Source organism: Mixophyes fleayi, chromosome 9, assembly GCF_038048845.1.
Source record: "Mixophyes fleayi isolate aMixFle1 chromosome 9, aMixFle1.hap1, whole genome shotgun sequence".
Lineage (NCBI taxonomy): Eukaryota > Metazoa > Chordata > Amphibia > Anura > Limnodynastidae > Mixophyes > Mixophyes fleayi.
This window is the reverse complement of record NC_134410.1, coordinates 113,499,565-113,523,293: the sequence shown is the minus strand read 5'-3', so window position 1 is coordinate 113,523,293 and position 23,729 is coordinate 113,499,565. Positions and strand designations below refer to the sequence as shown.

Sequence of the window (23,729 nt, the reverse complement as noted above, 5' to 3'; positions counted from 1 at the left end):
TCGCCTATCTCTCAATCTTAGGTTGCAGAAGAGACACCTTTATGTGAGAGTGCGCCAGGCCTGGCCAATGAACGCCAGATCTCTGCCTCTTTATTGTCCCTCACCAACTCCATTGGAGGACGTGATGAGCAGGCTCCTGCTCCCCGTAGATCCTCGTTGGTCAATCGATCTGCTGGGGGTTCCAAAGACAGCCTGCTGACACCTTCTTCTCCAACGCCAACTAATATGACCAATGGGAAAAAAAGGCAGCTCAGCACTCGCAGGTGAACCAGATTTATAGAACACACAACATTATTTGTCACTGAAAAATGTTATAGGAAATCTTTCAAGGACCATCTGATAAATGATATGTCTCCTGATAGTGTCAGTTACTACTATTTGCTATTGGTGAGAATCCCCTCTCTGCCACTCCCAGGATGGTGATTCCAAAGACAAGGTTATCACATCACCTCATTGGCAGAACAGCCCTAGTCCTTTTTTATTACTGCAGTGTATGTTACAAGGAGTCAGTTGTTCTTTACCATATAGGAAGTTGCTCCTTTGCAAAGCATATACTGTCAAGCGTGATAGACTGTGAGACAAAACAACCCCTGTGCTCATTCCGTACCTCAGCCTGTCTCCTTATTGGCTCTATCTCCTTTTGCATTCAACATTGTCTTAAACTACCCACACACTTTACAATATTTTATCATTATCATTTATGTGTACGGTGCCCCAGATTCTGTAGTGACTGACAAAGTCGTACATATATGACATGAAAACAGTAAGCATAATAACCGGTACATGAGTACAATTGAGCATGGATGCAGTTAACAAAATAAAGCACAATTCAGCATCAGACATGTCAGGGACAAACGAGGGCAACATATTTTGGACAGGCATGAGACGTATGTTAGAGGATCCTGCCCATGAGAGCTTACATTCTAGAGGGACCCCGTAGACAGACAATAGGAGTAAAGGGGGCATTAATCTTAGTGGTCTATGTGGGAAACAGGGGAGGTGGAGGCTAAGCAGTCGAAGTGGCAGGAGGGGTAGGTTCAAGTGGTGATAGGGTGGGTTGAAGGGGGTAAAGAATTGGGGAAGAAAAGGAAGAGGGAGGTAAGAAAGGATAGGAGTGAGGAGAGGAAGATGGATAGTGGAGAAACATGGAAAGCGGTCAGTGTAGTGTGGATAGAGGAACATAGTAATACAGATGAATAACATAGTAATACAAATAAATAAAAGAGACATACCGCAAAATGAAATATGACTGTAGACAGAATGCAGTGTTAGTCTGTGTTATACTACGACGGGTACATTCACCAGACAGGCAGAGGGAGATGGTTGGTGCTGACTCTGATAATGCGGAGGCAGGAGAAGGGAAAACCAGATGGCAGAGGGAACGGAGATGGAGAGGCAGTTCAAAGCAAGAAATTATTATATGCCGTCAGTAAATATATTATAGACTGAGCAAAACCTACAGTCCAGTGATTGAATCAGAGGGAGTATAATCTGGCCCCTTGCAGTACATGATGTTCTGGTGTGAGTAAGAAATGGCTATCGGCCGCTTAGTAGGAGTGCTGAATCTTCTAGCGGGAGGCTCCAGGCGCAGGAGGGATTTTCCTCCTCCTCCCCCTACGCGAGGTGGTGCATATAGATTGTACCAATACCTTGCAAGTTCCCCGCTCATTATATATGAGTTTTTTTATGTCATTGCAATGAAGAATTGTACAACTACGTCATATGCAAAATTCAGTTGCATTACGATATACACTACCTGACTCCTCCAATCCACATTTTATACAATCTGGGTGTTTTTGATTGTGCTAAAATATTTCTGTACAATTCAATTAAAAAAATAATAAATTAAACGACAGATAAGACCATGTAACGCTTCTTTCCCGAGCTTTCACTAATTGTGTGTATTTATATTTTATCTAGAAGGAGCTCAGATGGGGCCTTTGTACCCCCCACTGTGCATGAGCAAGAAGAAACTGCTACAGAAGATGAACAGAGATCTAAAACATCCTCACCCGTATACACCCCCAACAATGAGACAGAGAGGTATATAATGTATGTAGTGTATGTATCTACCGGTAATGAGACAGAGAGGTATATACTGTATGCAGTGTATGTACCTACCGGTAATGAGACAGAGAGATATATACTGTATGTAGTGTATGTATCTACCGGTAATGAGACAGAGAGGTATATACTGTATGTAGTGTATGTATCTACCGGTAATGAGACAGAGAGGTATATACTGTATGCAGTGTATGTATCTACCGGTAATGAGACAGAGAGGTATATACTGTATGCAGTGTATGTATCTACCGGTAATGAGACAGAGAGATATATACTGTATGTAGTGTATGTATTGACCGGTAATGAGACAGAGAAGTATATACTGTATGCAGTGTATGTATCTAGTGGTAATGAGACAGAGAGATATATACTGTATGCAGTGTATGTATCTACCGGTAATGAGACAGAGAGGTATATACTGTATGTAGTGTATGTACCTACTGGTAATGAGACAGAGAGGTATATACTGTATGTAGTGTATGTACCTACTGGTAATGAGACAGAGAGATATATACTGTATGCAGTGTATATACCTACCGGTAATGAGACAGAGAGGTATATACTGTATGCAGTGTATGTATCTACCGGTAATGAGACAGAGAGGTATATACAGTATGTAGTGTATGTACCTACCGGTAATGAGACAGAGAGGTATATACTGTATGCAGTGTATGTATCTACCGGTAATGAGACAGAGAGGTATATACTGTATGCAGTATATGTACCTACCGGTAATGAAACAGAGAGGTATGTACTGTATGCAGTGTATGTATCTACCGGTAATGAGACAGAGAGGTATATACAGTATGTAGTGTATGTACCTACCGGTAATGAGACAGAGAGGTATATACTGTATGCAGTGTATGTACCTACTGGTAATGAGACAGATAGGTATATACTGTATGCAGTGTATGTACCTACCGGTAATGAGACAGAGAGGTATATACTGTATGCAGTGTATGTATCTACCGGTAATGAGACAGAGAGGTATATACTGTATGCAGTATATGTACCTACCGGTAATGAGACAGAGAGGTATGTACTGTATGCAGTGTATGTATCTACCGGTAATGAGACAGAGAGGTATATACTGTATGTAGTGTATGTATCTACCGGTAATGAGACAGAGAGATATATACTGTATGTAGTGTATGTATCTACCGGTAATGAGACAGAGAGGTATATACTGTATGCAGTGTATGTACCTACCGGTAATGAGACAGAGAGGTATATACTGTATGCAGTGTATGTACCTAGCGGTAATGAGACAGAGAGGTATATACTGTATGCAGTGTATGTATCTAGCGGTAATGAGACAGAGAGGTATATACTGTATGCAGTGTATGTATCTACAGGTAATGAGACAGAGAGGTATATACTGTATGTAGTGTATGTATCTACCGGTAATGAGACAGAGAGGTATATACTGTATGCAGTGTATGTACCTACCGGTAATGAGACAGAGAGGTATATACTGTATGTAGTGTATGTACCTACAGGTAATGAGACAGAGAGGTATATACTGTATGTAGTGTATGTATCTACCGGTAATGAGACAGAGAGGTATATACTGTATGCAGTGTATGTACCTACAGGTAATGAGACAGAGAGGTATATACTGTATGCAGTGTATGTACCTACTGGTAATGAGACAGATAGGTATATACTGTATGCAGTGTATGTACCTACCGGTAATGAGACAGAGAGGTATATACTGTATGCAGTGTATGTATCTACCGGTAATGAGACAGAGAGGTATATACTGTATGCAGTATATGTACCTACCGGTAATGAAACAGAGAGGTATGTACTGTATGCAGTGTATGTATCTACCGGTAATGAGACAGAGAGGTATATACAGTATGTAGTGTATGTACCTACCGGTAATGAGACAGAGAGGTATATACTGTATGCAGTGTATGTACCTACTGGTAATGAGACAGATAGGTATATACTGTATGCAGTGTATGTACCTACCGGTAATGAGACAGAGAGGTATATACTGTATGCAGTGTATGTATCTACCGGTAATGAGACAGAGAGGTATATACTGTATGCAGTATATGTACCTACCGGTAATGAGACAGAGAGGTATGTACTGTATGCAGTGTATGTATCTACCGGTAATGAGACAGAGAGGTATATACTGTATGTAGTGTATGTATCTACCGGTAATGAGACAGAGAGATATATACTGTATGTAGTGTATGTATCTACCGGTAATGAGACAGAGAGGTATATACTGTATGCAGTGTATGTACCTACCGGTAATGAGACAGAGAGGTATATACTGTATGCAGTGTATGTACCTAGCGGTAATGAGACAGAGAGGTATATACTGTATGCAGTGTATGTATCTAGCGGTAATGAGACAGAGAGGTATATACTGTATGCAGTGTATGTATCTACAGGTAATGAGACAGAGAGGTATATACTGTATGTAGTGTATGTATCTACCGGTAATGAGACAGAGAGGTATATACTGTATGCAGTGTATGTACCTACCGGTAATGAGACAGAGAGGTATATACTGTATGTAGTGTATGTACCTACAGGTAATGAGACAGAGAGGTATATACTGTATGTAGTGTATGTATCTACCGGTAATGAGACAGAGAGGTATATACTGTATGCAGTGTATGTACCTACAGGTAATGAGACAGAGAGGTATATACTGTATGTAGTGTATGTATCTACAGGTAATGAGACAGAGAGGTATATACTGTATGCAGTGTATGTACCTACAGGTAATGAGACAGAGAGGTATATACTGTATGTAGTGTATGTATCTACCGGTAATGAGACAGAGAGGTATATACTGTATGCAGTGTATGTACCTACCGGTAATGAGACAGAGAGGTATATACTGTATGTAGTGTATGTATCTACCGGTAATGAGACAGAGAGGTATATACTGTATGCAGTGTATGTATCTACCGGTAATGAGACAGAGAGATATATACTGTATGTAGTGTATGTATTGACCGGTAATGAGACAGAGAAGTATATACTGTATGCAGTGTATGTATCTAGCGGTAATGAGACAGAGAGATATATACTGTATGCAGTGTATGTACCTACTGGTAATGAGACAGAGAGGTATATACTGTATGTAGTGTATGTACCTACTGGTAATGAGACAGAGAGGTATATACTGTATGCAGTGTATATACCTACCGGTAATGAGACAGAGAGGTATATACTGTATGCAGTGTATGTATCTACCGGTAATGAGACAGAGAGGTATATACAGTATGTAGTGTATGTACCTACCGGTAATGAGACAGAGAGGTATATACTGTATGCAGTGTATGTACCTACTGGTAATGAGACAGATAGGTATATACTGTATGCAGTGTATGTACCTACCAGTAATGAGACAGAGAGGTATATACTGTATGCAGTGTATGTATCTACCGGTAATGAGACAGAGAGGTATATACTGTATGCAGTATATGTACCTACCGGTAATGAGACAGAGAGGTATGTACTGTATGCAGTGTATGTATCTACCGGTAATGAGACAGAGAGGTATATACTGTATGTAGTGTATGTATCTACCGGTAATGAGACAGAGAGATATATACTGTATGTAGTGTATGTATCTACCGGTAATGAGACAGAGAGGTATATACTGTATGCAGTGTATGTACCTACCGGTAATGAGACAGAGAGGTATATACTGTATGCAGTGTATGTACCTAGCGGTAATGAGACAGAGAGGTATATACTGTATGCAGTGTATGTATCTAGCGGTAATGAGACAGAGAGGTATATACTGTATGCAGTGTATGTATCTACAGGTAATGAGACAGAGAGGTATATACTGTATGTAGTGTATGTATCTACCGGTAATGAGACAGAGAGGTATATACTGTATGCAGTGTATGTACCTACCGGTAATGAGACAGAGAGGTATATACTGTATGTAGTGTATGTACCTACAGGTAATGAGACAGAGAGGTATATACTGTATGTAGTGTATGTATCTACCGGTAATGAGACAGAGAGGTATATACTGTATGCAGTGTATGTACCTACAGGTAATGAGACAGAGAGGTATATACTGTATGTAGTGTATGTATCTACAGGTAATGAGACAGAGAGGTATATACTGTATGCAGTGTATGTACCTACAGGTAATGAGACAGAGAGGTATATACTGTATGTAGTGTATGTATCTACAGGTAATGAGACAGAGAGGTATATACTGTATGTAGTGTATGTACCTACCGGTAATGAGACAGAGAGGTATATACTGTATGTAGTGTATGTACCTACCGGTAATGAGACAGAGAGGTATATACTGTATGCAATATATGTATCTACCGGTAATGAGACAGAGAGGTATATACTGTATGTAATGTATGTATTGACCGGTAATGAGACAGAGAGGTATATACTGTATGTAGTGTATGTATCTATCGGTAATGAGACAGAGAGGTATATACTGTATGTAGTGTATGTACCTACCGGTAATGAGACAGAGAGGTATATACTGTATGCAATATATGTATCTACCGGTAATGAGACAGAGAGGTATATACTGTATGTAATGTATGTATTGACCGGTAATGAGACAGAGAGGTATATACTGTATGTAGTGTATGTATCTACTGGTAATAAGACAGAGAGGTATATAATGTATGTAGTGTATGTATCTATCGGTAAGGAGACAGAGAGGTATATACTGTATGTAGTGTATGTATCTACTGGTAATGAGACAGAGAGGTATATACTGTATGCAGTGTATGTATCTATCGGTAATGAGACAGAGAGGTATATAATGTATGTAGTGTATGTATCTACCAGTAATGAGACAGAGAGATATATACTGTATGCAGTGTATGTATCTACCGGTAATGAGACAGAGAGGTATATAATGTATGTAGTGTATGTATCTATCGGTAATGAGACAGAGAGGTATATACTGTATGCAGTGTATGTATCTACCGGTAATGAGACAGAGAGATATATACTGTATGCAGTGTATGTATCTACAGGTAATGAGACAGAGAGGTATATAATGTATGTAGTGTATGTATGTAACGGTAATGAGACAGAGAGGTATATACTGTATGCAGTGTATGTACCTACCAGTAATGAGACAGAGAGGTATATACTGTATGTAATGTATGTACCTACCGGTAATGAGACAGAGAGGTATATACTGTATGCAGTGTATTTATCTACTGGTAATGAGACAGAGAGGTATATACTGTATGCAGTGTATGTAGCTACCGGTAATGAGACAGAGAGGTATATACTGTATGCAGTGTATGTATCTACAGGTAATGAGACAGAGAGGTATATACTGTATGCAGTGTATGTACCTACCGGTAATGAGACAGAGAGGTATATACTGTATGCAGTGTATGTATCTAGCGGTAATGAGACAGAGAGGTATATACTGTATGTAGTGTATGTACCTACCGGTAATGAGACAGAGAAGTATATACTGTATGTAGTGTATGTATCTACCGGTAATGAGACAGAGAGATATATACTGTATGTAGTGTATGTATCTACCGGTAATGAGACAGAGAGGTATATACTGTATGTAGTGTATGTACCTACCGGTAATGAGACAGAGAAGTATATACTGTATGTAGTGTATGTATCTACCGGTAATGAGACAGAGAGGTATATACTGTATGCAGTGTATATACCTACCGGTAATGAGACAGAGAGGTATATACTGTATGCAGTGTATATACCTACCGGTAATGAGACAGAGAGGTATATACTGTATGCAGTGTATGTACCTACCGGTAATGAGACAGATAGGTATATACTCTATGTAATGTATGTATCTACTGGTAATGAGACAGAGAGGTATATACTGTATGCAGTGTATGTACCTACCGGTAATGAGACAGAGAGGTATATACTGTATGCAGTGTATGTATCTACCGGTAATGAGACAGAGAGGTATATACTGTATGCAGTGTATGTATCTACCGGTAATGAGACAGAGAGGTATATACTGTATGTAGTGTATGTATCTACCGGTAATGAGACAGAGAGATATATACTGTATGCAGTGTATGTATCTACCGGTAATGAGACAGATAGGTATATACTCTATGTAATGTATGTATCTACCGGTAATGAGACAGAGAGGTATATACTGTATGCAGTGTATGTACCTACCGGTAATGAGACAGAGAGGTATATACTGTATGCAGTGTATGTATCTACCGGTAATGAGACAGAGAGGTATATACTGTATGCAGTGTATGTATCTACCGGTAATGAGACAGAGAGGTATATACTGTATGTAGTGTATGTATCTACCGGTAATGAGACAGAGAGATATATACTGTATGCAGTGTATGTATCTACCGGTAATGAGACAGAGAGATATATACTGTATGCAGTGTATGTATCTACCGGTAATGAGACAGAGAGGTATATACTGTATGTAGTGTATGTATCTACCGGTAATGAGACAGAGAGGTATATACTGTATGTAGTGTATGTATCTACTGGTAATGAGACAGAGAGGTATATAATGTATGTAGTGTATGTATTGACCGGTAATGAGACAGAGAAGTATATACTGTATGCAGTGTATGTACCTACCGGTAATGAGACAGAGAGGTATATACTGTATGCAGTGTATGTACCTACCGGTAATGAGACAGAGAGGTATATACTGTATGTAGTGTATGTAGCTACCGGTAATGAGACAGAGAGGTATATACTGTATGCAGTGTATGTATCTAGCGGTAATGAAACAGAGAGGTATATACTGTATGTAGTGTATGTACCTACCGGTAATGAGACAGAGAGGTATATACTGTATGCAGTGTATGTATCTACCGGTAATGAGACAGAGAGGTATATACTGTATGTAGTGTATGTATCTACTGGTAATGAGACAGAGAGGTATATAATGTATGTAGTGTATGTATTGACCGGTAATGAGACAGAGAAGTATATAATGTATGTAGTGTATGTATCTACAGGTAATGAGACAGAGAGGTATATACTGTATGCAGTGTATGTACCTACCGGTAATGAGACAGAGAGGTATATACTGTATGCAGTGTATGTATCTACCGGTAATGAGACAGAGAGGTATATACTGTATGTAGTATATGTATCTACCGGTAATGAGACAGAGAGGTATATACTGTATGCAGTGTATGTACCTACCGGTAATGAGACAGAGAGGTATATACTGTATGCAGTATATGTACCTACAGGTAATGAGACAGAGAGGTATATACTGTATGTAGTGTATGTACCTACCGGTAATGAGACAGAGAGGTATATACTGTATGCAGTGTATGTATCTACCGGTAATGAGACAGAGAGGTATATACTGTATGTAGTGTATGTACCTACCGGTAATGAGACAGAGAGGTATATACTGTATGTAGTGTATGTATCTACCGGTAATGAGACAGAGAGGTATATACTGTATGTAGTGTATGTATCTACTGGTAATGAGACAGAGAGGTATATAATGTATGTAGTGTATGTATTGACCGGTAATGAGACAGAGAAGTATATAATGTATGTAGTGTATGTATCTACAGGTAATGAGACAGAGAGGTATATACTGTATGCAGTGTATGTACCTACAGGTAATGAGACAGAGAGGTATATACTGTATGCAGTGTATGTATCTACCGGTAATGAGACAGAGAGGTATATACTGTATGTAGTGTATGTACCTACCGGTAATGAGACAGAGAGGTATATACTGTATGCAGTGTATGTACCTACCGGTAATGAGACAGAGAGGTATATACTGTATGCAGTATATGTACCTACAGGTAATGAGACAGAGAGGTATATACTGTATGTAGTGTATGTACCTACCGGTAATGAGACAGAGAGGTATATACTGTATGCAGTGTATGTATCTACCGGTAATGAGACAGAGAGGTATATACTGTATGTAGTGTATGTACCTACCGGTAATGAGACAGAGAGGTATATACTGTATGCAGTGTATGTACCTACCGGTAATGAGACAGAGAGGTATATACTGTATGCAGTGTATGTATCTACCGGTAATGAGACAGAGAGGTATATAATGTATGTAGTGTATGTATCTATCGGTAATGAGACAGAGAGGTATATACTGTATGTAGTGTATGTACCTACCGGTAATGAGACAGAGAGGTATATACTGTATGTAGTGTATGTATCTACCGGTAATGAGACAGAGAGGTATATACTGTATGTAGTGTATGTATCTACCGGTAATGAGACAGAGAGGTATGTCCAGTATGCTTGGCGGACAAGTAGGCTTCCATTTTTCCTTCTTTTTTTATTTCTTTATTTTCAACAACAACATGTACAACAGTTTGGATACAGACAAAAATAGGAGACTAAGGCAACCAATTAGCAATACAAATGTCTTGTGGTTCTCCGAAAGGTGGGATACAAAACCTTAGGTCTAAACAGAGGTGGGGTAATCCAGGTTTTCCAAAAGTGTAAAAATACAAACATTATGAACTTCCTGACGTTCCCCTGTTCTGTGGCTAATGATGCATCATGGAGAGACCATTATACAGGGTTACAAGTTGTTGGGTTTTTCGTGTTTATAGGGGGAGGGTGTAGGTACTGGATGAGGGTAGGGTGGAAGAAGGAGGGGGGAAAGATGGGGAGGAAGGGGAAGAGAAGAAGTTGGTAATGACTCTGGCTAGTGCCGCGTCCTGCGCGTCTGCCAATCGGGATCGCGGCCCTGTTTCTATGTGGCTGCAAAACATTTTTCTCCTTGCAGAAGGATTAGAGATTTACACGTCCTTACATATAGTGAAAAATAGACGTCTGCCTTTATTTTCAATGGGTCAGTTTTCCTACCTTCCAGGAGTACTATGTAAGGCATGGTGCATTTCTAGGCATATTGCCACCAATATAATGAAAACATGAGAAGTGGCACTTATTACAGACAATCTCAGTGTCCCTTTACCCCCATTAATAGACATAATGAAGCTAAACAGAGCGTAATCTTAGCAGAAACACAGGCAAGTTGTAATAAATGAAGAGGACGGTATTAGTAGGATAAAGTCTTGAGTGAGGTTTTCACTCTTACCATCCGCATTCCCAGCCAGACATATAAATGGCATTGATCTATAAGTAAGACAGGTTCCCTTGCTTTATCTAAGCTTTCCCGGCATGATTCACTAGGAACCTCAGCATTGCTGTCTCGGATCGATCAATACATCAGCCAAGTCCAAGAGTTAAACCTCCAGGGTTTATATATGCAGTAAACCCAGCAGACCAGATCATAGGAAATGCTCCATCTGGTACACAATATCTACGGAGCAACAGCTTCCCCCGTATAGTTATTTCCATATACAATGTACGGTTTTGCAGTGCAGCACACACAAATGATCAGGCACGGTTTCTCTGCCCAATAGAGCTTACAATCTAATTTTGGTTATTAAAATCCACCTTCAGACAATTTTATGACAACAGATTAAGTTCATGTCTGTGAAAGTAACAATTGTGTCTACAAAGTAGTTCTATTTCCAAATCTCTGGGCAACAAAAATAAACATCTCTCCATGGAAGATAAAGTTGGCTGAAAGTTGACCTCCCCTTAAAAGAAACCGACAGGGTCAGAAAACCAAATAGTGACATAGATTCTATGTCATGCTCTTCTTAGCAGGCCAAACCCGTAACATTTAGGTCACCTGACATCGGCTTCCATGTTGTTCTAAGCTTCTGGCCTAATCATCTGTGAGGTGGGAGGCACCTGACTAAAATGTCCTGGACACCCAACTGCGAATTTGACCCAGGGGGGATCGTTATATCTGTGCATCGTATTGGCACTCTTGGAGCCGACAGGAAACACCAGTGATATAATCACTGATATTAACTGTATGAGATATGATCTGGGTCTAGCAAGACACAGATCATCTCTGCCCGAGCGGACTAATAGAACACTTTTTTTTCATGACATGTTAGGGAGGCCATATATCTGTACACTGTGTACGGAGTCACGATCTTTTGAGACAATGGTTATGACAGACAAAAATCACAGCTCAGGCACTAAATAGTGTAAAAATTGTGTATAATGTCTACAGTGTGTACGCATGAATTGGCAGGCTGTTCTGGACTTCAGTCGTTGGTAAAATCGCTAACGGTATTGCATCGTGAGAAATTGTCTCTAGGGTGTACTCAGCATTAGAAAACAATAAAAAAGGATTAACAAACCATTTAGAGTTATAGGAGGACTATACACCAATAACTAATAATAAGTGGTAAGTGGTAGTAAAGAGGGACCCCTATATTGATTGGGCACATGCAGGGTACATACATGTCGTAAAAATGCATGTAAAATGTAAAATTTAAATGGCAGTAGGTTCAAAGTGAATGTATGTATATATATCTATAATATAAATGCTTAGTGGCGTGTGTTAGTCTGTGTGTGTGTGTGTGTGTGTGTGTGTGTGTGTGTGTGTGTGTGTGTGGAAAAAATAAAACCAAGCTGCAACGCCACCTGCTGGGCGGAGTTATACACTGACCTACTAAATTCTTAGTGTGTGTGGAAAAAAAAATTCAGAAAGGGCTGAAATTTGGTATACTAAGATGTTTTTAATTTGTTAATTTAATTTGTTAATTGTTAAAAGTGTTTATAAAGATTTAAAAAAAATATATATATATTTCTTGAAGGAGAAGTGACAGTGGGGAGTGGTTGCCGGGGGTGACAGTGGGGAGTGGTTGGTGGTTGCCGGGGGTGACAGAGTGAGAGGAGTGTGATACTCAGGACCGCTGAGAGAGATCCCTGTGTCTGGACATCTGGATAGATGTGGCGATGAAAATGAAGGATGAGGTGATGGAGAAGAATGATGAGGTGGTGACATGTGGACAAAACCACGTTAAAAAAGGGCGCTTACGTTGGGAAGTAACGCTCTTCCCTTGAGGAGGCCTGGTCTATGGCCCAAATGCATGACAAGAACCTTTTTAACACCTTAAGTAGCTTGATTTGACTAGAATGCATGAGTATCATGCACGGGTTAACTTGTATGTATATATATATATATATATATATATATATATATATATATATATATATATATATATATATATATATAAAATATATTATATTATATTATATACGAATTTGTGCTCCTACAATGTTGCTTGTTCCTGTTCTGTGAGTATGCTGCTTTTCAATTCATTTGAAACCAATGATCGAAGTGGAAATTTAGAAGTGGCGGTATGAAACTAAATGGGAATGTAAGTGAATGGAATTTGATAGTTTAACCATTAAAGCAGTAGGAGAAGTGGCGCTATGGCATACCACCGTATACACCATACACACTCCAAACATCTGTGGGTATGTAGCCTAAGACTAACAATAGTGGCAGCCTTGTGGGGTCTGTTCTGTTGTGGTTCTGTTATGGTCAGACTGTTCTCTTTTCCATCTAACTTACAGGTTGGCTAAATAATCTATTGCGCAAGTAAATATGTTCAAACAAATGTAATATGTCATTTTTCAGTTCACTGATATGATATGAAAATTAAGTGGACTTTTCCTTTCACAAAACAAGGCTTGCCAACCATATAAATCATCCAAGCCTTGGCCAATACCACTCCGTAGTGCCATTTCTGTCATAGTTTATCTAAAGATTAGCGAATATCTGATGGAAATCAGTGTTCGTTCTGTGAAGGAGGATATAGGTAATCACGTCCGTCTGGCAGGATGTCAATCAGAACATCATACAAATATTGTAACAAGGTATTATGTATGAGCGCAGGAACCATAGAAACATAGAATTTGAATAGACCATCTAGTCTGCTCTTTTGTGTGTGATTGGGTTTTTTCATTATTTTCTTCTTTATTTTCTTTAATTATTTTAGATGTAAGTCTTCAGCATCCCTTCCGCTTAGGGGGGAATGTAACGTGATCTCAAAAATGTTAAACTTGAAGGGATTCCCAATCTTTCAGGCACCAGAATTTGGAGGACCCTCTGCAGCGCTCCTTATCTCCCGAAGAGAGGGTGAAGGTTCAGTCCTCACCTGCTGAACCTCCTGCAGCGCCCCGGGCTAACGGCACTCTGGACGGCAGATCGGCCCCTCGCAGGCGACTACTGCCCCCTACTCCAGGTACAGAGAGCCGGTTTCTATACTCAGAACTGGAACAATTGTTTTCCACATTTATAACAGACTCATGCACAATACAATCTCCTTTATTCCTTTCATAAAAACAAGTACGAGACTTCCACAAAGGTTAGACCAGGTCTGTCACACATTGTAACGCTTTCCTCTCGCCACAGGTAGCAAATCTCCATTCAGCATCCAGTGCCTGAAAAGACAGGGGAGCTGTGATGATATCCCTATACCAGGAACATACCACCAAAATGCACCGCCCTGCCGCACCCGGGTAACTTCCATTCAATGACCTCCTCTCTTCCTTGTAACCGTCCCTCTGTGCTACTTGTACCTGTCCCACTTGTGTTTCCTTCCACCTATTACTCTATGAAATTCCGTATTGCAGATTGTGTATGTTCTTTTTTAATCGTCTTTCCCACCCTATCAGGTTTACGGAAGTTCAGATTCCTGGCAAAGAACCAATTACCCATCCAGCGGTTCACACTCCTGGGCCAACCCCCCAAAACGTGGACGGCTTCTCTATGCACCCCTTATCTTGGTGGAGGAGGACAGTAGCCTGCCCACCATCCCTTGCGCCCACTGGTATAGAGAGGAAGAGGACAAGGCTCCTTACTGTACCTACACCCAGCTGTGTGTGCCTGGGCAGCGACTGACGGAGAAGAGAGGGAGCGCGGACAGCCTGGTGGAAGCGGTGAGTAGATGTGACACCAGCGCTCCGACAGTTTGTCTACTTGTTGTAACCGAATGTAACAACTTATTGCATGTAAGAGGTGTTGCAAAGTGTTATACGTAGGATAGTACGCTTATTTGTGATTGCAAGTGATATTTCATAGCCATTTCACTGGATAATAACATACCACCAGCTACAGTATATATGGATGCTGGGTATGCAAGAGATCTACTTCTACATACTATCATATACTGCTCCTGTCTCGTTGCCTAGTAACTGTTGCCGTCCTTGTCAGATATATTTTACTGACAATTGTATAGACATTTCCACTGACACATTATTAAATAAAAAATAATTATAGTTGCTTGAGAATGGGCCTCATGTATTTTAAGTGAATGGCAAAGCCCTTTATACATGGCACTGTTCTATTTAATCACTAAACTATTTCAGTGGTATGTATGTGTGTAGGTTAACAGGGTCCTATCTTACTGATCTCTTCTAACTTTTAGTAAATTTACAGTTTAAGGCTGGGTACACTCTACAGAAATTTTCTCCCGATGCCATATAGATAACGATTTTACCAGCTACTGAAAAAGAAAAGTCCCAATCAGCAGGCCGATTCCTGTGTACACACTATACATGTTCTAAAAAATTTACGCTCAGATTTGTGCTCTTCATCTGTCATAACCAACGGCTGAAAAGATTGTGACTCTGTAAACTCTATAGAGTTTCTGATCGTGACTGCGTACACACTGCAGAAATGGAACAATATTGTTCGTCATTGAACGAGATTTTTAGTCCAGTTTAGAAATCAAGTTAAACGATACAATATGCTTTGGAACGATAATCGTTCATCGTTTTAGTGTACACCCTAATGCAATATCGGGCCGAACAGTCATTTATCGTGTGATTGGCGCAATGATTGGCTGAAAACCATATAGTGTGTACCCAGCGTAAATCTCTCGCTAGTAACTGACCAAGTCAAATTGAAGGTTTATCACAGAGAATACACTAAACAAATCACAATTGTGAGTGAAATCAATAGACTCGAATGGATAATATAAATGCTTTCAAGAACATGGGACACATATAGAAGTTGTTGAAATACTGTATTATTTTGCATGTGACATGGGTAATTCACCTGTTGTCATCATTTTATAAATCTTGGCACACACTAAGGTGCTGTAAATAAAGTGGGGGGGATCTAGGACAAACTGTAGCCAATCAACGCACTAGATTATTTACAGCAGCACAGAGTATGTCATGGTTTTGCATGTCCACGTGTAGGCAAATTTCAAATAAGAGGGGCAACACATAGACAAACTGACCACTTTAACATTTGCAAAAGCCAGGTAAATTCTGTGAGGCTCCTTTTAAACTTGACTGTGGTGTCAAACCCATTTCTATATTAAATGCCCATACATCCAACTTCTTCTGTATGTAATCTATTCAATCAAACTACAAATATGTAATTGTTTTACAATTTACATTTTAAAGAAAAAAATGTTTTGTTTTGTTTTATAAAATGATTCATTTTTTCTTAGGTGTTGATATCCGAGGGTCTTGGGCTCTACGCACGAGACCCCAAGTTTGTTGCGTTCGCAAAGCGCGAGATTGCAGATGCCTGTCACATGACCATTGATGAGATGGAGAGTGCAGCCAGCGACCTTCTAAGCCAGAGTCGGAAAGGCAGCTGGAGCGGAAGCACTGGCGGGAGGCCTGGCGGAGATGACATGGCGGGGCAAGGACTCTTCTACAGCGACGAAGAATCGGTGCACTGTCGGGATGAGGAAGAGCTGAGGGATGAAATGGCTTGTGTGTCCTCGTTCTAAGACTGTATTCCTTCTGAGAGGGAGACTAGCCAAAGCAACTTCATGAGCAGATACAGAAATATAGATAACCTCCGGAGTTCTAGTCTGTCTTCCTGAGCATGGGGGGACATAAGAATACGCTTGCTACTACCCTTACACATATTCCCTTTACAGGACAAGAGGGGGTGACTGCTATATTTACAAATTCAAACTGCACCAACATAGAAGAATGAAAGTTTATTAAAGGAAAACTGTATCCAAAATAAAACTGCTTGCTAAAATGTAATTAGCCAACAGTCTCACTGAATCTGGTCACAGAAGAGCTCAATTTGAACTCATTGATATATAATAATAATTATTTATATCGCACCATTCTCCCAATAGGACTCCAGGATTTGTAGAGGGGGGTTTCTACACCACGCCGCCAGTGGGCGTGACCAGCATGCATGGGGGCGTGGCTATAATTTTAGACAGTGCTTGGCTGTTCTTCAACTCTTCCTATCCCCATAATATACATGGGCAATGCTGCCTGCACTACTGTTAGGTGCACGCAGCTCTCCCTTTTCAAGCAGAGCCGTGTGATGCGGGAGCAGGGTCCAGCCACCTCAATTATACAGTGCCCCAGGCTTGGAGGTGGGTTTCCAGGCATTAGGAACTCCCCCCCCCCCCCTCCCCTCGGTTTGCCTATGGACTCAAAGATATTTAATGTATTGAACACCCCATGGAGGTGCGAGGAAATATGAGCAGAGATGCCTCACCGATGGCCAGCGATGTGCGTAGCCGGACATCGCGGTAATGGCCGGCACATCACGACCAGTCTTCCCCTTACAGAGATGCTGACTATTGTATTTGGCTGATGTACAAAGTGAGGGTTAAGGAGATTTCAATTCATTGGAATAGCAAATACATTTCAATTCCATGAATTACTTTCTTGTAAAGATCTAGGGGTATATAAACATACATATTTGAGAATATTAAAATAAATGTTTTCTATGCAGGACTTTTGCTATAGTTTTCCTTCAATCAACCAATTTGTGGTCAGGCTACCACCGAAATGAAAATATGTTCATTTAGAAGTATTTAAAATTTCTCAGATGATAAAACAGCCAGGACTGGTAACTGAAAATATGCTACGTCTAACTGTATGTTACATTTTCTAACTTTTTAAGTGTACATAGGAATTTTCACTTATTTAAAAAAAAAAACTTAAATTATTTTTGCCTCTTGTCATTTTTTTTAAATCTGCACAAGCCACTTTAATATATACATGTTTGGGGGAGGTGTATATTACACCTAGCATTGGAAAAAAGCTGTAATTATTATTATTATTAATTTTTATTTATAGGGCGCTACTAGGTATCCGTAGCGCCGTACAGGGACAGACAGAAACACGATACAGGGTGAGACAGCACAGTACAGTTAACAGAAATCACAGTAACTCAGAAGCTCAATGAACAGCTAGATTAGAGGTGAGAGCCCCCAGCGGGGTAGAGACAGGGGCCGGAGGACCTCACGGAGGAGACAAGGAGCTGGAGAGCAGAGTTAAGGTGGTGAAGAACAGAAGGAGAGGAGGCCCTGCTCGGAGGAGCGTACAATCTAGGGGGAGGGTAGGACGGACAGAGACACAATGGTAGGAGGAGGGAATGGGGAGAACGGAGGCAGAGACGGAGAGGGGGGGAGAGGAGAATGAAAAGGAGGGAAGTAGGAGGGGGACAGGAGAGGGCGGGGGGTAGGGGGAGACTGGGAGGAGGTCAATGGGTGGGGAACTGAAGGGCTTTAAGGAAGAGGTGGGTTTTTAAGGCCCGTTTGAAGCTGGACAAGTTGGGGGAAGTTCTGATGGAGCGGGGGAGCTGGTTCCAGTGGAGGGGGGCAGCGCGGGAGAAGTCTTGGATGCGAGCATGGGAGGAGGTAACCAGGGGGGAAGAGAGGCGGCGGTCGTTAGCTGAACGAAGAGGGCGGGATGGAGCGTGAATGGAGATAAGGTTGGAGATGTAGGGAGCAGTGGAGTTGGAGAGGGCCTTGAAAGTAAGAGTGAGGAGCTTGAACAAGATTCTGTAGGGGATGGGGAGCCAGTGGAGGGATTGGTAGAGGGGGGAGACAGAAGAGGAGCGGCGAGAAAGGAAAATGAGCCGAGCGGCTGCATTGAGTACGGAGCGAAGGGGAGCGAGATGAGAGCGGGGGAGGCCAGTAAGGAGGAGGTTACAGTAGTCCAACGGGAGATAATAAGAGAGTGGACAAGGGCTTTAGTGGCATCTTGGGAGAGGAAGGGCCGAATGCGTGCGATGTTGCGCAGCTGGAAGCGGCAGGATTTGGCTAGAGAGAGGATGTGAGGGACAAAGGAGAGAGAGGAGTCCAGGGTGACGCCGAGGCAGCGAAAGACTGAAACAGGGGAAATAGAGGAGTTGAGAGCGGTGATAGAAAGGTCGGAAGGGCAGGGGGAGTGAGTGGGGGGAAAGACAATAAGTTAGGTTTTTGTGAGATTGAGTTTGAGGAATCTAGAGGACATCCAGGAGGAGATGGCGGAGAGGCAGGCGGACACCCTGGAGAGGAGGGAGGGAGAGAGATCGGGAGAGGAAAGGTAGAGTTGGGTGTCATCCGCATAGAGGTGGTACTTGAGACCAAAGGAGCTGATGAGTTCACCGAGGGAAGAGGTGTAAATGGAGAACAGTAGGGGTCCGAGAACAGAGCCTTGGGGAACCCCTACTGGAAGGGAGGAGGGGGGGGGGGGACAGATCCGGAGGTGGATACGGAGAAGGTACGGTCAGCAAGGTAAGAGATTAATTAATAACAGAACTCTAATGGGTAAATGTATCAACCTATGCATTTTGCTAGTCAACGATATTCTGCAACTTTGCAGGGGAAATTTAGCTTTAAAGGCAAAACTTGATTGACCAGAGGGCCCGCTGTCCAATAATCTGTTGGGACCCTCACTCATTCTGAGCAGGGTGCCAGGTGTGAAGAAGGCAGTTATGTGGCATTATCGAGGCAGCCCTGTCCTAAAGAGGGCAGACCAGGGTTGCCAACTCTGAAATGAAAAACAAGCAACCGCTTAGTGCAAAACAAACCCAAACCAATCCTAAAAAGCCCAACTTACAGGGGGACCGTCCTTTTCTATAACACTAATTTCTACACTGAATCTCCATTTAGAAAACCTTTATAAAGACAAGAGGACACATTTATACACTGATAGGGCAAATGAAAAGGCAAATGCTGTAATTTAGGACACTGGTATGTCTATACCACACAGCCCCATGATATAACAGTATAAGCAGTCTTCTGACATGAGCAGCTTACTGAATGGGAGGGGAGGGTGTTATATAGCAGTGTTACCTGCTATAAGTGCAGCGATCGTGTATCTGTCACAGACACAGCACTTATTTCAGTAGGCTGTTGCAGATCCGTCTTCCTGTGATTTATTCCACGTCCTCCTGTGACTCCGCCCACCCACAAAGTGCCACTTCATTGGAGGAATTCGCTGCACAACCCGCCCACAAAAAAACCCAAAAACTGAATGCACCAATTAAAAATGGTAACAGAGGGAAAAAAACAAAAACAAAATGATTATGCAGCCTGAGGACTTGGAGAACGTGTCCAAGCCCAAAAACAAGTTACCCGCGACAGTGAAAAAAACCCTGCAACTTCACAAAAAAGAAGCCCAATTACGCTTGTTATAAGCGGAATTGGCAACTATGGGGCAGACCCCGTCATTGTTGTACTTCCTGGTGGCTGGCTCCTCCCCCAGGACCAGATACCAATGAGCTGTCTTAATTTCTTGTCCCCGCTCCCCCTCGCATCCTCCACTTCTCTTATCCAATCACAGTCATGCCCTCGCCTCCTACTTAACCTGTCTGCTCCACCCCTCCCCTCTACATGTGGCTGCCTCCATTAGCTCAGGAGATAGGTACATGACATGACATGGTATGAGGGTAGGGGGTGTTACATTGCCCCGAGGGGAATGTTGGCGGCGGTCTGGGTGTCATGGCTCCACACTACACCTACGCGTCCAATGAACTGATGATGGGGGGGTCAAGGAGAAAGACCCTGCCTGTTTTTTTTGTAATGAGCCCCACAAGTTCTGATGGCAGCCCTGCCAACAAAGGTGGGTTTTTCCAAAACCACTGGGGCCTCAGACATGTTACTGCCAACTGGGGCCGGAGTGATTAGTTCAAAAATAAAATACAGCAGGAATTCTTCAATAATCCTTTCCCTTTAAACACACACACTGCGTGTGGCAGCCAGCGTAAACCAACGTATCCCCATTTGGAAGCCAATACATGTATTATCATTACCTAAGCGTTTGCTGTTTTCTCAGTCAGGGTTTTAGTTTTCAAGTCCCAATAGATTTTCTTGAAAAGAAACTTCAATGACCTCTACAGAGGATGAGAAGGCAGCTGAGGAACACTGAGCCAAGTGCTCATTTATGAATGAGCTGTCTTTTCTGGGTGCAGCTGGTCTGCAGGGAAGTGATCTGAATCCAATACACACAGCAGAACCTACTCGGATGATGCTCACTTCATACAACAAAGACCAAACATCTCTAGGACACATGTATCGCGCCGCATTAAAGGAATCGCACAGATAAATGACGATCGTGCTCAAATAAATAAAGCATAAAAATAATAATGTGTTATCCATTGCCACAAACAATATACATTTTTATATTTAACATGTACCAGTTATGCAGAACCTAAATTGTTAAGCCTGATTAAACCCTAATTTACAATGTAGTTATTTACACACATTCCATTCAGACAAAAGGCTGCAAAAGTGTACCGCTTCCTCTCTGCCTTGTATGTCCTCCTATGTTACCGTAGGCACATCCAAATTAGCTGCCCTGTAAACTGATGTAATCTCATGTAATTATTAAACTGGGTGGATATACCCAAATAATTACTACAGTCTAATGATGGCCACAATACTTCCCAGGGGCATAATGGAACAGGAGAGACCTCATCCCTTCTACAATTACGACAGTCATACTTCTTAATCATCATCATCAACATTTATTTATATAGTGCCACTAATTCCGCAGCGCTGTACAGAGAAGTCATTCACATCAGTCCCTGCCTCATTGGGGCTTACAGTCTAAATTCCCTAACACACACACACACACACAGACTACAGTCAATTTGGTAGCTGCCAATTAACCTACCAGTATGTTTTTGGAGTGTGGGAGGAAACCGGAGCACCCAGAAGAAACCCACGCAAACACAGGGAGAACATACAAACTCCTCACAGATAAGGCCATGGTCGGGAATTGACCTCATGACTCCAGTGCTGTGAGGCAGAAGTGCTAACCACTGAGCCACCATGCTGCCCATACCCACCATGCTGCATCTTAAGTGCGCCAGTTGCCTACTCAAAGGCTGCTATTTTCAGGGGTGAAGCGATATTCACAAAACTGGAGCCTATCAGCTCACTAGGAACTTGCACCTGGTGATCCTTTCTCATGAAGTGCCTCAGTGATGTCACTGATTTCCTGTGAGTTGATAGGCTGCATGAATATTGGGTCAGCCCCCAAAATGGCAGCCTCCTTGTGTGCAAGTGGCAGGTACTTTTTAAAACTGTTAAGATGATGGGAATTACGAATATATATTTTTCATGTCGTATCTGAAAATGTGAATTAATGGTGACCATTTTAAGGGATTATCAGTTTTCACTTCTTCTGTAATCTAAACATGTGGCTGAACAAAACAATGGTATCTGTGAATAATGGATTACCTGCTGTGAATAATGGAGATCCGCACTAAAAGCATCCGTACACTATCAGATCTGGCCATTTGGCCTGATGGCCAAGTAACCCTGTTGGAACACAAGACCTTATTTACCAGCTTAAACCTAGTAACTGAACAACACAAAGCCATCCGTCTTTGCAGACTTTTTTCTCCTAAGACAGTTGACAGCAAGACATATGCAATCTTTCTTTCATTCCTTTTCTCTCACTCTCTCTCTCTCTCTCTCTCTCTCTCTCTCTTGAAACTAAAAACTCCTGACATGTCTATGTAGTTTCAATATTATTGCACTCTACATGGAATGATAATTCAGCCACCTTAAGAGTGTAACATACCAAATATACGGCTCTTAACCATACTTGCCAACTCTCCTAGAATGTCCGGGAGACTCACGAAATTCAGATAGGTCTCCCAGACTCCCGGGAGAGCAGGCAAGTATCCCACATACGGCAACTTGCTCCTCAAAATGACACGATTCGCGGTGAATTACATCATTTTGGCCCCGCGACAAAAATGGCATTTTTGTCACAGGGTGGGGCCAAAATGACGCGATTCGACACGCCCCTCCCCTCCTATCCTCCAACCACGCTCCCCTGCCTGGGATCTCCCGGAATTAAGTTTCCAAAAGTTGGCAAGTATGCTCTTAACTTCTCAGGAAATATTGCTTATTTTGTGTAAATGCTGAATTTGCCTTCGCATTAACATAAATTTTATCCACACAATATTTAGGTAGATTTTACAAGATGTGTCGGTCCACTTAAAAATGTATGGTTGGCTATTCACTGGAATTTCTGTGCATTCAGCTATAGCAAGCTCACTCTGCTAGAAATCAGAACACTAGACACACCCAATATCCTACTACAAAGCCATGTGTTACAACGTATGCACAGAATACATTTGATATTAAAGTTAAGACATAATGATTGTTTTTAATATACTGATATGTTAATCATTCATCATTACCTAATACCTACCAACCCGATTTGAGGCAGACTTAGCCACGCACATTGTAGCCAAATCTGCTGCATATGTGGCTGAATTATCGGATCAGGCATGACTACAAAGAACTTCCTTGTGTCAGTCAGCCAGGGACGCCATACATTAATGTGTGTTATCAGCCTACTGGGTTTTCCATTATGTCCATTTCATTCCAATCTACTAGGAACAGATATCAGTTGGATAGGATGGTTGGCAATTTGGCTAATGTGTTTGAGTAATATGATTGATACTGCGCATGTTGCCCAACATCAATGACAGATAACCTTTAGTTGAGGTAGTGAGCTGCTGCTTATTGTCTGCACTTAGACTGGGAAGCTGCTGTATTGAACATTAAGCAAGATATCAGAGAGTTTGACATGTATAGATGCTA

At 41.6% G+C, this 23,729-nt stretch overlaps 1 protein-coding gene across 2 annotated transcripts in view; it reads left to right on the top strand.

Annotated features, from left to right (window-relative positions):
• Positions 1-17,801, top strand: part of CACNA1F (calcium voltage-gated channel subunit alpha1 F) — a 125,636-nt gene extending 107,835 nt beyond the window's left edge. For both annotated transcript variants that reach the window (XM_075184998.1, XM_075184999.1), the window contains 6 exons: positions 22-263; positions 1,921-2,043; positions 13,984-14,141; positions 14,312-14,418; positions 14,575-14,838; positions 16,362-17,801. In XM_075184998.1, coding sequence (XP_075041099.1) covers positions 22-263; positions 1,921-2,043; positions 13,984-14,141; positions 14,312-14,418; positions 14,575-14,838; positions 16,362-16,649 — 1,182 coding nt within the window. In that variant the 3' untranslated portion in view covers positions 16,650-17,801. The remainder of the gene's footprint in view (positions 1-21; positions 264-1,920; positions 2,044-13,983; positions 14,142-14,311; positions 14,419-14,574; positions 14,839-16,361) is intronic.
• The last annotated feature ends 5,928 nt before the right edge of the window (positions 17,802-23,729 follow it).